Source organism: Cydia amplana, chromosome 15, assembly GCF_948474715.1.
Source record: "Cydia amplana chromosome 15, ilCydAmpl1.1, whole genome shotgun sequence".
Taxonomy (NCBI): Eukaryota; Metazoa; Arthropoda; class Insecta; order Lepidoptera; family Tortricidae; genus Cydia; species Cydia amplana.
The window spans coordinates 16702896-16720670 of record NC_086083.1 but is presented as its reverse complement, the minus strand read 5'-3'; the positions used below and the strand labels follow the sequence as shown (position 1 = coordinate 16720670).

The 17775-nt window shown below is 37.9% G+C and overlaps 2 protein-coding genes across 3 annotated transcripts in view; one reads left to right on the top strand and one right to left on the bottom strand.

Moving 5' to 3' along the window:
- Positions 1-9475, bottom strand: part of LOC134654647 (RNA-binding protein 28) — a 30250-nt gene extending 20775 nt beyond the window's left edge. The window contains exons 1-5 of the mRNA XM_063510115.1: positions 9006-9475; positions 8657-8788; positions 7939-8196; positions 7397-7567; positions 6427-6583 (exon numbers count right to left, since the gene is read on the bottom strand). Coding sequence (XP_063366185.1) covers positions 6427-6583; positions 7397-7567; positions 7939-8196; positions 8657-8788; positions 9006-9270 — 983 coding nt within the window. The 5' untranslated portion in view covers positions 9271-9475. The remainder of the gene's footprint in view (positions 1-6426; positions 6584-7396; positions 7568-7938; positions 8197-8656; positions 8789-9005) is intronic.
- A 540-nt stretch (positions 9476-10015) lies between these two features.
- LOC134654667 (protein arginine methyltransferase NDUFAF7 homolog, mitochondrial) lies at positions 10016-17344 on the top strand. 2 transcript variants are annotated; one of them, XM_063510142.1, is made up of 6 exons: positions 10016-10529; positions 12123-12263; positions 12613-12732; positions 13145-13405; positions 14283-14474; positions 17141-17344. In XM_063510142.1, the coding sequence occupies exons 1-6, from the start codon at positions 10092-10094 to the stop codon at positions 17327-17329; spliced, it is 1341 nt and encodes a 446-aa protein (XP_063366212.1). In that variant the 5' UTR covers positions 10016-10091; the 3' UTR covers positions 17330-17344. The 2 variants fall into 2 exon arrangements, with proteins under 2 accessions (XP_063366212.1, XP_063366213.1); XM_063510143.1 differs by having other exon boundaries at positions 10017-10529; positions 13145-13288.
- The last annotated feature ends 431 nt before the right edge of the window (positions 17345-17775 follow it).

The window sequence follows — 17775 nt, the reverse complement described above, 5'->3', positions numbered from 1 at the left end:
AAACACCTCTCGCGCGATATCTGTTGTAGCTTTCACGCACTAAACCTACACATCACATTCATTTTTAAGGTCAATCATTACTAGATGGCGTTTCAGCCATCGGCGACAAAATTGAAATTTATTTACATATCATAATTTACGATTATGAAATCAATTTGACTTTTTAATTTTTTTGTTAATTTTTTTGTATTGTAAATAGAAGTCTGAATGGGTACCTACTTTAGTATAGGCGAAGGCCTCAAAGTTTCGTTACAAATCACAGGTCGTATTCTTATCGCTTACCTTGCTTCGGCAAATCGGCACGACAAGCGTTCGGGTAAACCAGCATAACTGTGACTTTGAGATACACAATAATAATGCATAATCAAAGAGGACTCTTATGCTGGTTTGAAGGTATCTGGTACCTATGCTTCACATTAGGGCAGAAAGAACACGGCATTGCGGTATGATCTGTTTTAATAAAATAATTCTTGGAGCTAAGCGTTGCATTGCCGCGTGCCGTCCACATGGCCTTGAGAGGCCCAAATCCCAAGGTCGCGCCGACCCGCCGACGAAACAATCTATTTTTAACGTCCGTTAAATAAAATCGAAAGTAAAAACTTGAAAAAATATGCGCATATTAAAATCTAAATTTATATGTGACGTTATCTATGAAAAGGGACCTTATTGTCGATGGCGCTTACGCCATTATTGACGATGTTTAGATATAAATACAAGGCCACGCGACGCCGTGCGGCGTAAGCGCCATCGACAATAAGGTCCCTTTTCATAGATAATGCCCCATATTAGTACCTAGAGATATAGATATAATACTACGCGGTATTTTCTTAGATTTATTATGAAATAAAAAAGACCATGTATATAGGAAAGGAAGGAGTAGGTATTTTGTAAGGATCACAGATCATATGTGTATGTGACGTTATCTATGAAAAGGGACCTTATTTTTGATGGCGCCTACACCGTTATCAACGATGCTCCGGCATAAATACAATGCCGCGCGACGCCGTTCGTCGTAAGCGCCATCGACAATAAGGTCCCTTTTCATAGATAATGCCCCATAAAATACTAGTACATACATAGTACATGCAGATACCCAATACGCCAATACCATACTAAAAAAGCGCACCGTCCTAAGTAGCATATGTGACGTTATCTATGAAAAGGGACCTTATTGTCGATGGCGGTTACGCCGTTATTAACGATGCTCTGATATAAATACAATGCCGCGCGACGCTGTGCGGCGTAAGCGCCATCGACAATAAGGTCCCTTTTCATAGATAATGCCTCATATACGTTGCTTTGCGTGTTTTACATTCTATTTCGTAATATTGCAATAAAAAATGTGTGTAACGTTTATTTTGCCATGCTTTTAAATTAATAAATAAATAAATTGTATTTCCGATTTATTCATTTTTTTATTTATCTACTAAAAGTTTTGTAGCTTATTCGCTACGGCTATCATGAGTTGGCATTTGACGTTTAGGTACGCTAGCGACTGCATGAAGTCGATCGCAGTCTATCTCGCTCGCACTCGCATTGATGTATTGGTGCGATCGAGTTCACGCAGTCGGTGGCGTAAAAGTCAAATGTCAATTAATGGTAGCCGTACTTGTCCTATCATGTACAGTCAGCAGCAATAGTTGCTAAGCGGGCGAGGTGTTCAAAATAATCTTGACGCGACTTTATTGTTAAGAGAATAAGAGCGCGTCAAGGTAATTATGAACGCCTCGCCCGCTTAGCAACTTCTGCTGCTGACTGTACCTAAGAAAACATTTTTTTACATCCGATGGATTTTTTAAATATGATATATACAAAACGGATTAGTTACTAGTGGCTCTGTGAGCTGTAGACCTCGCAAGCAGAGCTTAAAACTGAATAAATGTATGGCAAAAATATTTATTAAAATATAGGTATAGTACATGTAATATAAACAAAAAATTAAAAACTACATAAAGCTACAAACAAAAATTAAACGAATACGCTTAAGTTAAAATGAAAAATTTCGTATTTTTTATTTATCAAGCGCGGCGCGGGTTAAGCGGCTTAACCCGCGCCGCGCTTGATAAATAAAAAATACGAAATTTTTCATTTTTTCAAAATAAAAAAATAAAATAAAAAACAACTATATGAAATTTAAGTATAAAAAAAATACTAAAAGTTATGTAGCAGCAGTATACAATTACTGGGAATGGAACCAGGGACCTGCCGATGCAAACAAAAAAAGCGAACGTTTGCTAAATACGCCATTATAGTTCTTACTAAAGCTGACGAAATTTAGCTACTCATTCTTAAGTAAAAACTAAATATCTAAATACCGCCAAAACCAGCGATACAAATTTTCTGAATTTTTGGCCATTTAATCTATAAACATATCTCAAAAAGAAAAAACTCTTATGATACCGATACGACTATTTGTTTAGGCGGGAGCTATCACAACTCCGCCATTTTGAAAAAATTTCAAAAACCGGATAAACAAAAAAATTTTAGTCATAGAATTCGGTCACAAAATTTCACGAAAATCGGTTAAGAATTGCGACCTGTAGAGGAGAACATCCGGACATACAAAAGCAAAATGCCCGAGTCAAAACGTAGACCTTCGCTACGCTTCGGTCAATTAAAAATGTTACTCGAGCGCGCAGCTTGCAGCTATTGATAGTGTCAGTCGCGCACCAAGTCTCGGAAATAAATAAGAGGAGGGAAAATAATAAGGGTATGCCGGTTTCCATGGTCAGGGTGTTTAACCCGTAAGTAGCAGGGCCACAAAGTTACAAAAAAAGTGACCTTGAATTACCTACTCGATCGATTTTTTTATATTGAAAATAAAGTGTAATTTATTTGTATAATGAGACAGATATTTGTTCCTGAGTCATGAATATTTTCTATGTATTTAAGTATTAATTGTATATTACACATTTGTATCGTTAGTCAGTTTGTGTAAGAATCCCTATAATATTTATTTATTTATTAAACATTTATTTCATGTTAAAAATTTACATTCTCGTACAAACGGCAGTAACACGATTTATTTTGTAGTATTTTAAAATACAAAAAGTAATTATTTGCACGAAAAACAAATATTTACAGCCGGGCTAGCCCATGATAGGCACGACAGTATCTCGCGGCGAGATATACTGCCCGTCCCTCTTTTATTAACATGGTTAGAACTGTTAGAAGTTTCAAACCGTGCATGCTGTCCCTGTCGCTCCTATTAGAAAGAAGAAGAGGACGGCACGAATGAAGAGGCTTTCTATTCCATAGAGGAATACATGGCATCTTTTGACCGAGGTAGGTGACATATTATAATATAGGCCTTGACTATTATGGATGTTTAAACTTAGTTTTAGTTGTAAATTTAGTTTTTTGCATGCCAGATGCTGGTGAAATATGTGCTACTTATGTATACTATTGTCTGACCATCTTTTGTACCATATTTCATGCAAAATAAAGTTATTTGTCTTTTGTATTTGTATTTGACTGTGGCGTTCACGCCTATGTACCTAGTTGTATGGTATTTTTCGTAAGCACACAGACGCACCTTACAATTAGTACTTAATCTGAGTGTGCGTGTGCACGTCGCTGTGCGGCCTTGAGACGCTGGAGCGATTGAGGACATAAGTATTCGTATTAAATTAAAAATAAATACAAACCTATAGATATAACACACCGTATTGTCAATTCAAGTTTGCAAACGCGCACTGTGTTCAGATTAGAAGCGAAACATCGACTTTTGACCAATCATGGCGGTCATGACCTTGCATTGGAAATACGAACACCTAGGTGGCATTTTTTTCAAGGCTAACTCGCATGTCACGCCGTGGCCAGTCCATGACCAAATCATGACTACCCCCATACTCCCCGTCGTAGTCATGAGTGCAGTCATTGTCGGAGTCTGTCCGTCAACAAAAATTCGACTAGGCAGGCCCCGAGACCCGCGAACACCGAATATTGCAAATTTTGGGCTCTTTATACTCACATTAAGATGTAATTCGAGTGACAGAGATAGTTGCATGAGTCATACGAAGCATATTTTATTAGTGTTATTTTAAACATCAAACTTCTATTAGATTATGTAATTAAAAAAACACTTGCATAGTCTGTGCTATCAAAATCGCTGTCAATTTAGTTTGTTCTACCTCATGAAGTTTACAAACTTCGATTTTCGCGGTTTAAGCCGATCGTCGTTTACAACAAGGAAATTAATAAACTGTAGACCTCGCGAGCATAGCTTAAAACTAGAGATACCACGAATATTCGGCAACTATTCGGTATTCGGCCTATTCGGCCACTTTGCCGAATATTCAGTATTCGGCCGAATGTTGCCTACTATTCGGCCGAATACCGAATATCTGTTGCACCTACTTAAAAAGAAAAATTGCATCATAAAAATAACCAAAAACTATGTAGGTAAGCATATTTAGAATGTGTTATTGGAAAGTTGTTAAATACGAAGACCCTTTTTTGACCATTTATTGATTAAAAAACATATTATTTTTATCATGAGTCTGTTTTGTTTGACTCTACTCATTAATGCTGTTCAACAAAAATATAACTTAGCTAACGTCATCTAACGTTGAGGTTTGTTAGCGATCAGTTTTCATAATAATTGTGAGTCAAAATGTTCGCATGTCATGCCGAATATTCGGTCGCCGAATATTCGGTATTCGGCCGGGAGAGGGGCAGAATATTCGGTATTCGGCCAATACTACTTCGGGCATCTCTACTTAAAACTGAATAAAAAATATATGGGTACGCCGTTTAGAATTATTTAGAAAAACTAAATTAACAAAAAGTTAAATAAAAGATTGGAAAAATGAAACGAATACGTTTAACCCGTGCTTTGCACAAATAATAATACATAATACAATAATATAAGTGTAAAAATTTACAAAAAGTTAGAAGCGCACTTTCCTGGGGTTCGAACTTGGAACCTCCATGCATCAAAGCAACTGTTTGCAAACTGCGCCATGATAGCACTTAGCCAATTTGACGAAATTTGGCTACTTATTCTCGAGTAAAACCCTTTACAACATTTCTACATTTTTGCCAAGCACTGTAAATATATCTCAAAAAGAAAAGAAATGCTCTTATAATATTGATACGACTACATATTTGTTTCCGCAATTTTGAAATAATCAGATTGAAAAAAAACTATTTTATCCTAGAATCTGGTCACAAAATTTGATGAGAATCGGTTGAGAATTAAACCGAGGAGAACGTTCTCCTCAAACGAAATTTGGCCCGAGTTAAAACGGAGACCTTCGCAAACGCGTCGGTCAATAAAGGAGTAAAATGTGCGTTTGACTTGGACATCAAGCGAAATAAAAACTTGCATTGTGTTTAAAAACAAAGCATTTATTTCTTTTGAAAGACATCGCCCTACGAGTTTTTTTAGTTTATATTTTAACGTCAGGCCTACTTTAAAAAAAAATAGGTACTCATTTAGAGTAAGCAAGTTTATTGACCGATCTATTTTTTAACATTTTGTACTAAATTTCGTAATTCATAACTCAAATGTAATTATTCTAAATCAAACTCCACATATTAGAACCGTGGTGGCTCCATCTAGCGACAATATTCAATATTACTTCGACAGCTCCACATAACTGTCCTGCGCTGTTGTTCATAACGTAGTCAGTCGCGATATAATTGTGATTTCAAATTTTGAAAATTAATGCATTGAATTCGTGTTGTTATTAATGTTTGAATTTCATTTATAATGTTTTTAATTTATGACACTTTAAATGTCTCTTAATACATCTTAATCTGTAAGATAAAAATTTCGTTATCGCCGATTGTGACATATAGCGCCATCTATGATATCGATTTAAAAAGAATTATACGGCCTTCGGGATGGGAGGGCATGGTTCAAAGTATGTAAAATACTATGGGACACCAATTAAATAATTTTAATGAAAATAAATTAAACCCGACGTCATGGATGGCGCCAGAGGGGACCATAAGCCCTTAAGAAATTGCATATACGAGGAGAAAATACGCCTCATGCCGCTGCAACCCGGGTGGCCGAGCGGTTTTAGGCATCTGCCGCGGACGCTGGTTCTTGCTGAAGACGCTGGTTCTTGCTGAAGACGCTGGTTCTTGCTGAAGACGCTGGTTCTTGCTGAAGACGCTGGTTCTTGCTGAAGACGCTGGTTCTTGCTGAAGACGCTGGTTCTTGCTGAAGACGCTGGTTCTTGCTGAAGACGCTGGTTCTTGCTGAAGACGCTGGTTCTTGCTGAAGACGCTGGTTCTTGCTGAAGACGCTGGTTCTTGCTGAAGACGCTGGTTCTTGCTGAAGACGCTGGTTCGGTTCCAGCCTCGCTTGGAGGCTTTGGTCACCTTTTCTTTCGTTTATAACATTAATTTCAGTTTATAATTCAAAGTACAGACACATGTTTGAATTTGTGATTGATTTTGGCAGTAACTTACCGTTTCCTTTCAGCTATAGTACTGGTCTCACTCTGATCATCCATCTCTTCATCCTCGGCATCCTCATCATCATCATCATCTTCTTTTTCATCACTCTCATCATCGGCTTCTGAATCCTTCTCATCATCAGACTCTGCGGAGCCTTCATCAGACTCGCCTGGAAAAAAGAGAAAAAGCAAAAAATCTAAATCGGTGTTCTATGCAAGTGAAGTTTTTAAACCCCGACCCAAAAAGAGGGGTGCCTAAAGTCTATTTTTTTATTCGGTAGACTAAAATGACATTTCATAGTATGAACATAAAATGTAATTTCATACTATGAAATGTCATTTTAGTCTACCGAATAAAAAAATAGGCTGTATGTGCCTGTGAGACGCAAGGCTCTCTCACCTTGGACAAAGAAATTGGACAGACGGAATACCACCCTTAGACAAGACGTTTTTTTAGCGCTTTGAGCGTTTATCCTTGTAAAGACGGCTGTAACGTGTAATGTTAATCCATTGTGTAATCTAACAGGGATTCTGCATGTGGACGCAACGCACGTGTCCGATCCATCGGGTGTCGGTTTTTAGCGCGAACACAAAGGCGCTCGTAATATTTTTAATGAATTCGAAATGTTTTTATTTTATGTAAGGAATGATTTTACTGTTATTATTTAAGATTGGCAGTATTTTTATCTTTAATTCATTTTTAATTTCTATGATTTATCCTGTTAGTTAAGTTATTTTATTGTATAAATTATCTTAAGGACATGTTTTTGTACGCCAAAAGGCAAAACATAGTGATACCAAACTTATAATTTTTTACACCACTGTAATAGTTTTACCTATGTTTTACAAATAAACACTTCGACTATTGACTGGCAGTGCCGTCCACACGTTGACAATATATTACAAGTGACACATTACACCCTTCTGGATCCGGCATAATGCTTTTGAATGTGTTGTTTGAAAATTTTGAAATATGAACTAACTTTTGACCTCCGTCTTCAGTTCGTCGTTGGAGATGTTGATGGGCGGCTTGACATCATCATCGCTGTCCGACTCCTCCTTCTTTACCCCGTTTTCCATCTCGGTCTGCTTGTTCACCACAAACTGCATGTACTTGTCCTTCGCTACCGCCCAATCTACGGAGATCGGCCGACCTGAAAGGATAATGATGGATTTTTAACAAGTCACTCAATTTTGGTACATAAACGTTAACTACGTCTAAAAGAGCGTCCTTTATTTACGTCTCACTTTTTTTTAGATTTAGACATTTAAGTACTAAATTGTAGTAGTAACACGGCAATCTGAGCATTATACGGTAATTAATTGGCTAATATGCCACATTAAATATTAGAAAAAAAAAAATGGTAATCAAGGAGGTTTTTTCACAATTTTATACTGTTAATATTGCCGGAATAGAACTATGTGGAGAAACACCCCATTTTGTCTACATTCGAAATAAAATAAAAACTTACAAAAGTGCAATTGAATTTAGTCAAAATTTTCAGGAGTTGTTACTGTGACTTACCTAAGTAAGGCTTCATATTAGTATTCAAGAGAGCCTTCTTAGCCATAGGTACATTCTTGAAGTGCACAAACGCACAGCCCACCAGCTTCCCGTCCGGTTTCTTCAGCAGCTTGACCTCATGAATCGTGCCGTAGGGCTCAAAGTGCTCCCGGAGCGACTCCTCGGTGGCCTTGAAGGAGACGTTACGGACAATGAGGCGGGCATTGCGGTTTATTCTTGGTTCATTCTTCTTTGCTTGTGAGTCTTCAGATTTTATTTCTGTAAGCAGTTAGAAATACTATTTTAACTCATTTGTAATGTTTTTTTCATTGTAATTTTATGTTATTTCGCTCATACTGTGACACCAAGCTGAGCCATTTAGGGCAACACTTAATTTGTGTAATTATTTGGTACTATCTGTGTAACTGATACAAATTAATAGAACACTTTTCAACAAATGAAAACATTTTGAGAAATATGCCAATGCCAGTTATGCCAGTGCTAAAGTTTAGGAGCCACTGATAAAAATAAAGTTAATTGTATAGGTACCTAGAATCTTAAGACTATTACCAAGTGCCTAAAGAAGAGTTCTTATGATAAGAAGGTAGAATATCTTTAGAATACAACTGTAATAATACAAATAATAGGAATAAGGATAGGAATAAGGAATTATGTATATTAAATAAAAAAATTACTATGCATAGACATTTGCTAATAAATCCAACATTCTTTTACATACCTTGGACATCATCCTTACTGTCATCTGCTGATGCTCCGCTGTTCAACCTCTTTTTAGGCCCCTTCTCATTGCCCTGACTCTGTTCTGTGTATTTGTCTTTTGAAACTGCCCACGAAACAAAGATCGGTCGACCTGGAAGGAAGAAAAACATTAACAACTCATTTGAAATCAAACGAAACAGTGTGAGCACAAAAATAATATAAAACATGATGTCCATAGTATCACATTGCAAGGCCTAGATATAGTTTGACCTTGTGTTATGAGGATAGTGAACTTTATCAGCGCTTAAAAGAAATAGGAACCATTAAATCTAGGGTTAACATTATTTTAAAGAGACAAGTAAACTCACCAAGAAAAGGCTTCTTATTTGTGGCTACTATAGCTTTATTAGCTTGAGGCACGTGTGTAAAGTGCACGAAGCCGCATCCCACCAGCTTGCCATCGGGTTTTTTCAACAGTTTCACTTCTTCAACAGTTCCATAAGACGCAAAGTGTTCCTTCAGAGATTCCTCCGTAGCTTTAAACGATATGTTCCGGACGATCAGCCTGGCGTTTCTGTTGACGCCGTCCTTGTACTTCGTGTTCGAGTTAACGTTACTCTCTTCTTCAGACATTTTTAAAAATTAAATTCACGTGTGCGCAATCAAAACATAACCTAACAATATAAGTATTTAAGGATAATGCGAGTTAACTTTGTTATACTTTTTCGACAATGTTATTTTTACAACACTTAATTATCACTTGTATTACTTTACTCCATTTATATAACGTTTGAATTGCAGAAACTGTACAAAATATCGATTTAAAAATACGCTTAACATTGCACAGCAAAGCAAGATGTCACCTTATAAAATGACATTGACACTTGACAGCAAGAAAAAAAGTGCGTTCAAAACAGAGACATGTTCAAAATGCGTTTACGCGTACGTTCCGTTTCCCTATTTTTGTTGGGTCATCCCTTCCGGGTCACTGCACTGGAGAAGTACACGAGAAGTGGTTGAGAGTCAACTGAGAGTTGCATACTAGTATTATGATTTTTATAATAGAATAGAATAGAATAGAAATAATTTTATTCGTGAGCACAAACACAAAATAGAAACAGATATAACAGAGATATAACAAGAGATGACAAGAGATATAACAGAGAATAAAAGGATAAAGTGCCACGAAATGGTCTCATCTCAGCATGTCACACACACACACACACACATTATCATCCGTGTAATACACATTATCATCCCAGAATCACATCAAAGAATTCAAAGAAAAGGAAAAACTATTAGGTACATGGTTTGGCTGTGTATTTTAAGACTTTTGCCTGGAAGAAATAATATTAGAAAAGCAATCAACGTCACTGTCAGCTGATTGTCAAAAAATAAAAATAACCTGAAGTTTATTCAATTTGTTAAAAATATAATAGCCCTGTTTCGAAACGATGAACACTCGAAGCTTGTTCAGGGTATGTAACAAACTTATAGGACCTAGCATAGCATGCACTCCGTGCAGGCATGTAGGGACTTACAAGACCGTAAAACGTCCAGACCCAAGCACGCTAAAAATGCCTGCTCCCGGCACAGCCCCAAAGCTAATGGAGATAATTAAGGAAAAAATACGATTAAAAGGTCCTTTATCAGTGGCAGAATACATGCATATAGTGATCACGAATCCTACTGAAGGTTATTACATGAAGAAAGAAACGATAGGGGAAAGTGGGGATTTCATAACATCGCCGGAGATCAGTCAGCTATTCGGCGAGATTGTTGGGATCTGGTTTTACGCGGAGACGCAGAAGATGGGCATGGGCCCGGGAAGACCGCTGCAGATTGTGGAGCTCGGCCCCGGGAAGGGCACACTCATGAGTGATGTTTTGAGGGTAACATTGTTTTTCATTTTCTTATACAGGCTAATCTTTACTTTATGGACCGTCGATTTGGAGGGAGTGTTGGGTATGGGGGGGTAGAGGGTGCAAAGGCCTACCCCCCAGTCCAACCCCCATGGCGCGGAACCCCATGGTTATGGAGATATCCATGGTTAAAGTTTGTATGAAATTACTATGAAATAAAGGAGTAATGTCATAGCAGATGTCGAAAGGTGCTGTTTTGTGTTCATTTATATTACCTTTTATACTACACCACCATCCTCAAGGTCACCAAAATCTCAAGGTCACGAAATTTATGGTCACCAAAATCTCAAGGTCACCAAATTTTTTATCCCCAGAATCTCAAGGTCACCAGAATCTCAAGGTCGCCGAAATCTTTGGTCACCAGAATCTCAAGGTCACTAAAAACCGAATCAGAGCACCCCACTATCCACGTGGGCTTGTCTGTCCTACCCCTAGAGAGCAATTCCAAAAACGGAGGCGCGGAGGGAGGGCAGCCCTCGCCCGCCGTGACGGAGCGCGGGAACGAGCGAGGCGAGCGGCTGAGGCTGGTCGCCGAAGGCGACCAGTAAGCCGAAGCTGCGGAGCCGAGTGCAGTGAGCGTGCTTTGTCACGCGAGGGCAGAAGGGCTGCTCTTCCGCAGCGCCGGAGCTACCCCCAGATCCAACAGCTTCACCGCTGAGGTCGAAGGCTCGCGGAGTAGCCCCGAGGTCAGCGAGCGACCGAGACCAAATAGCGAAGCGCAGGGGGGGGAGGTGGCGAGCGTAGCGAGCCGGCGACGTCCACAAGCGAGCTATGGTCTCGTCAGCTCGCGACCTCAGGGGCGACGATGCGGGCCTTCGGGCGAAGCGCGCCCCCCCTCACCCCTCACCCCCTCCCCCTTCAAATTTTGCTGTAATCCCTTATTTCATAGTAATTCCATACAAACTTTAACCATGGATATCTCCATAACCATGGGGTTCCGCGCCATGGGGGTTGGACTGGGGGGTAGCCCTCTCCCCCCCTCCCCCCTCCCCCCCTCTCCACCCCAAAAATCGACGGTCCATAAAGTAAAGATTAACCCTTATACAAAGTTCACACAACCAAATTATACAAAATTTTAAAATAGTTATATGTTAATTTTTAGTTGTCTTTCACCTTTTAATGTTTGTTCCTCTCTCATTTTCTCAAAGGTTAGCTGGAAGAGATCTCTATTGGGGATAAGTTCGCCTTTGTACATACACTTACATCTTTTACTCTGTTGTTTCTGTTTTTTGTAAACTTGTTTATATGCAATAAAGTGACATACATACATACATACATACATACACACTCTCTCAGTGTGATGTGTAATAAAAAGTTTTGACCGAGATTTTTATTATAAACCTGATGGTGATGCATAGAGATCCATAATGTAGTGTTAATTAATTATTTTAAAATCAAATTTGGTTACTGAAATTTTATAGGTAAGAAAAATAAAGAGTACTTCAAGAATTTCTATAGATATGTTTCGAAATTGATTTATTTTCATTTATTCACCATAAACTCCATAAAGTAATATGTGCATTACACGGTAATTCAAAAACGAAGTCTTGTATGGAATTTCAGGTGCTGCACCGATTAGGATACAAGCCCAAAGACCTCAGCATTCACCTGGTGGAGATTTCGGACACCATGCAAACTGTACAGGCTCACCAACTCTGCGCTTCACATAAGGGCTGTGATGTGGACTCGCCACACTATTGCGAGGTATGTATGGTATAGAAGCGGAAGTTCTATTCCAATTAGGGTTTGCACGACGGATCCGAAATGTATGAGAAGATCCGCGGATCCAGATCCAGATCCGGATAATTTCATATATTTCGGATCCGGATTGCAAACCCTAATTCTAATGTATTGAAAAAAAAAGGATTTTTTGTGTAGGAAAATATAAATACTTTTAAAAATGAAAGAAAATTGTCTGATTTAGCTTTTGTTGAGTTTTGATAAAAGTGGTATTTTTTTTTAATAAACCAAGTATAACGTAAACTGCAGATCAAAAACTAAAGTTGTTATGGTCTGTTAAATTTCTCTATAATTTAAAATTAATTTCATACAGGGTGAAACAACGAGTGGGATAAAAGTGTACTGGTACTATGACTTGAAGAAAGTACCTTGTAACTTTTCTTGGTACATTGCCCATGAGTTCTTTGATGTGCTGCCAATTCATAAGTTTGAAGTAAGTGTTATTCTGACAATTATATGATTTACTCCTATGTCTACTGATTTAATGTATTCATCTTTTGTATTTGTATGTATAATCTGTGATCATTTTTTTGTTATACCACTAGTAACTGTTTGTATCCAGTATATACATATACTCCAGTCTATCCAGTATAGTTATGCTGTATAGATCTGAACTGTGATGAGAAAAATAAAGGAGTAGTAGTAAATCAAGCTAATTTTACGGTTTAACTCACCTATTTTCAATCGAGCGACATGTTTCGGAGAGCCTAGTTCTCCATTTCCAAGCACTAACAGTGCTGAGCAGCCAACGTGGTCAACGTGATCGTAAAATCGTAATGTTCGTTTACGCTCGCTTCGTTCGCTTTAATTTATCAAGCTTGTCTTAATACAATCCCTTTCTACAGAAAACGGAAGAAGGCTGGCGCGAACTCCTAATAGACATTGACGAAAACGAAAAACTGTACTACAGAATATCAGCTAAAGAGACCAACAATGTGAACAACCTAATCCGTCCGCCGCTAGATGGCGGGGATCGGACTGAGTTGGAAGTCAGCGCGAGAGGCCTGGGGATCGCCAGGCAGTTGGCTCAGCGCGTGGACGGGTATGGAGGGCTGGCGCTGATCGCTGACTATGGACATTCGGGGGAAAAGGGAGATACTTTTAGAGTAAGTCAGAGATTACAAATTCTTTATGGTTGCGATATTTTCATCAGTTCATCACATACATATATATCGAGCCTTTTTTCCGGAGGGGTAGTAGAGACTACGGATTTCCACTTGCTACGATCCTGACATATCTCTTTCGCTTCCGTTACTTTCATAATATTCCTTATACACCTCGCCGGTTTAGGGTACTCTTGACCTGGCCTTTCTTCAGGATTTCCCCGATCTGATAAGAGAAAGTCCGCCGAGGTCTGCCCCTTCCAACTCCCTCTTCCACTCACACCAAATACCAAGTTCATCACACTTGTTCAATTGCTCTTAAATCTCACTTTATTTATACTTACAATTAATTAAGCAATCTAATTTATTTGTTAACTGTTGGTAATGTTTTATTTCTGGATTTCTTCTTTGTTTGTTTTTGTTATATTTACATATATATATATGTATGTATGTATTTGTGTATGTATATGTATCTTATCTTATTTTATTTTTATTTGTGTTATACTGTTTTGTATTGTGTTTTTCTGTGCTAAAATTCTTATATTGAATATGAAACACCTACTGACATGACAAATTTATTAATTTCCGCTACCTAAAGGTTGTCTGGAAGAGATCGCTTTTTAGCGATAAGACCGCCTGTTGTTTAACCTCTTCTTCCTGTATTATCCGTATTGTTTTCTGTAATGAGGTGTGCAATAAAGAGTATTTGTATTGTATTGTATTGTTATTGTTATAATGTTTTTATTGTTGACTGATAGATTAAGTATTTATTTGATATTTTATTATTGTATTTGCATGGCTTTTGTCTATATTCGCAAATAAAGAACTGAATACTGAAATTACATTTTTCCACGTCAGCGTACCAAGCTTGTTTTTTTAGGCATTCCACAAGCATAAAGTAGTGAACCCCTTGGAGACCCCCGGTGCCAGCGACCTCACCGCCGACGTGGACTTCTCGCAGCTCCGTGTCGCCGCCTCCATGACCCCTGGGGACGAGAACTACGCTCTCGTGGTCGGACCTGTTACCCAGAGAGATTTCTTGAGGCGGACACAAGCTGAGGCGCGGTTAAAGGTACGTCATACCATAGAGAAAAAAATACATAGAGTGCTCACTCCATACATCAGTTTTAATAACAAAAAGACTATTAGCATCTAGCATCGAGTAGCGGAACTATCAGTACTGCTACTTGACAATAGATGGTAGCACCGACCGGAAAGTCTTATGCTGATGAGATAAGACTTTCCGGTCGGTGCTACATCTATTGTCAAGTAGCAGTACTGATAGTTCCGCTACTCGATGCTAGATGTAAACACTGAAATTAATAGTCTGAACTGATGTATGGAGTGAGCACTCTTGTCTTTATTTCTCTATGGTCATACTTTGATCAGTCTATGACTTGGAGGATATAATCAAACGGAGACAAAAAAAAAATGTAAGCGTAACGTAAAAATAGCCATGTCAGATAAACGTCAGTCCATACATTGTGTATGACCGTTGGCCGCCTATTTTCGACAGAGGGGAAAGCCTGTTAATGGCTACTCCAGTCTATGACCAATGATATTATATAACCATAGATAGGTTATACTCATACTTGAGGAGCACAAAAAATACTTCCATATTTATTTCTGTGCCTACGAAGAAATCTCTTATTTATAATTAGTTTTCTCATTACATCCATCTTTGTCACACTCGTTGTTAAACATAAGGTCGTCTCTTTCTTTTTCGGTGTGCGGGAGCTCGTTAGCACGTGCACATTTCTCGCTTGTCCAGCCGCGTCTAAAGGAAACTTGTCCAATTTGTCACAAGTTAAGCGCTTCAATTTTGGAACGCCTATAACCTATCTTGAGTTATAAATCATTGTCTGTGACTCGGGGAGGAGAACTGCGGTCTCGTTGTCGGGCTTGTTACGTAGCTATATGTCTATATAATATAATCGGCCATATTCGAACTTTAAGATACGTCAAATACTAGAGATTGAAACCACGGATTTAGAGTTAATAAACTGGATCGAGTACATTGACCAAAAAGTGTGTCCACATGAGAAGTCAAACTAGAGCCCTGCATCTCGTTCTAATTAGGGTGACCATAAGACATCTATATGTGGGATATTAGGATAACATGAAATATATCAGTAGGGTGTGACATTTTCTAAATAAAGTGAAATTTTAAGTAGTCGGGTTTTTTCTTTCATTTGTAGTCGGCCTCTTTAGCACTCACTCATGGTATGTTCATAAAGGTAGGCTTCCCTTTTGTCCACTTCAGCTTTTTTTAAGTGTAAGCGTCATTGAAGATCTGTTTAGCAAATATGACGTTTTTTTTAAAGTTGGTGCCTTTTTTCTATTGACGGAAATGTGTCCTACCTATAAAGAATCGATTGCATATATATAAACAGTTTGACACACCTTTTCCGTAACAAAATATTATGTATAAATGAGAGTCTGTAATGTTTAAGGGGTTAAGCACTTTGGTTTTTAATTTTGGCAATTGAAGGGATGTTTACAAAAACAACATAACTGACTACACTGGTTGACACCTGAAACGATTAACATGTTCTTAAAAAAAATGACAACCGCTCTAATCAGTTATGTTGTTTTTGTAAACATCCCTTCAATTAGGTATTCTATAACAAATCTTAAATTAAACATGCCGAAATAAAGACATACCTATTAAGTTAAACTTACTTTTACATTACCTACGTTAATAATAAGAATTCTGTGAGACCGATTCACAACGTGCCGACATCATAGTCACCCTAATGAGTTTGACAATGTTGTCTTGTATTTTTATAGTAAAATGTAATAATTGTGGCTTTCTTGTGAAACAATATTCCACAATTAGCAATTATTTCACTCCAACAACCTTTAACATAACATTTCTTCACAATTTTTAAGAAATTTCGCATTCACGTGTTTTGAAGAAATGTCATCAAGTTGGGGATACCAATTAATATGTAAAGTTACTACAAATCCTACCATACTAAAATTTAGGTTTTTTTTTTGCTGTGTATGCGCTTGGTTTAATCAGTTAATAATATTGGCATCATAATTATTTACAAATTACTTAAAATATATCAGAACTGTAATCTGAATATAACACTAAAATTGTATAAGAAGGTAATTAAATTCAGTAGTTTAATGATATAATTTCTACCACAATGGTATCTTTTTAACATTGGCAACATGTGCGAGTGAGACACAGGGCTCGGGTTTTTCTATCTCAAGTGGACCGTTTTCTCTAGTCTGGTACGAACAACTTTCTGTCTCAGTGATAAGGTTCAAATTAGTATGGCAAAAAAAGTGACAACTCGCTCCAGTTTAAAAAATATAACTTCATGATTGAAACGATATGGATTGGATATGTCAGTGTCAAACAAGTGTCAAAAGTGACGCGTTTGTTTGAAGAAACGTCACTTTTGACACTTGTTTGACACTGACATATCAATTCCATATCGTTTCAATCTCTAGTATTTGACGTATCTTAAAGTTCGAATATGGCCGTATATTACAAGTAATTACTGGGCACAGATCTCTTCTCATTGTACAATAACCACAAACTTCTTTGTTATTCTTCGTCTATTGGCTTTTCTTGGTATTCGAGTGACAGCAAAATAAATAGACGTAACTTCCATTTTAGCCTCCCGACACAATTTGCTTTAAAACTAACATGTTCCCTAAAATTTAATGTTTATTGCGAGCGATGTTCCGATGTTGTTTACCTAATACTTTCTTATTTTTCAGGTCCTAATAGATCATGCCAAATCTGACGAACAAAAAGAGACGCTGCAGGCAGCTTACGAAATGCTGATAGATCCAGAGAAGATGGGCGAGAGATTCAAATTCATGGCCTTCTACCCCTCGGCGATGGCTGCCATCTTGGAAAAATACCCGCCTATCGGATTTTCGAATTTAGAAAAGGAAACAAAATAAAAAGAGTTAAATATTGTTAATTTATGTGTAATTGATTTTTGCTGTAGTCATTAAATCAGTTTAAAAAAAATCTATCGTTTTAGTATGAATTTGTACTCTGGAAACCTTGGAGGATATAATCAAACGGAGACGCCATGTCTGTAATTTTCTGTACAAAACAGTCTGCCGATTTTTGCGGGGGAGGGGAACGTCAAATGTATGCGTAACGTAAAAATAGCCATGTCAGATAAACGTCAGTCCATACATTGTGTATGACCGTTGGCCGCCTATTTTCGACAGAGGGGAAAGCCTGTTAATGGCTACTCCGTTTAGTTGTATCCTCCAAGCTGGAAACCCACCTCGTCAGTAGAAAAAGACGTGAAATTTAAATTTTCTAAGGGAGGACAACCCAAAGAGTAGACTCTGTGCGAAAAGAGAAGAGTCGTAGAATGTATTGGATACCATAC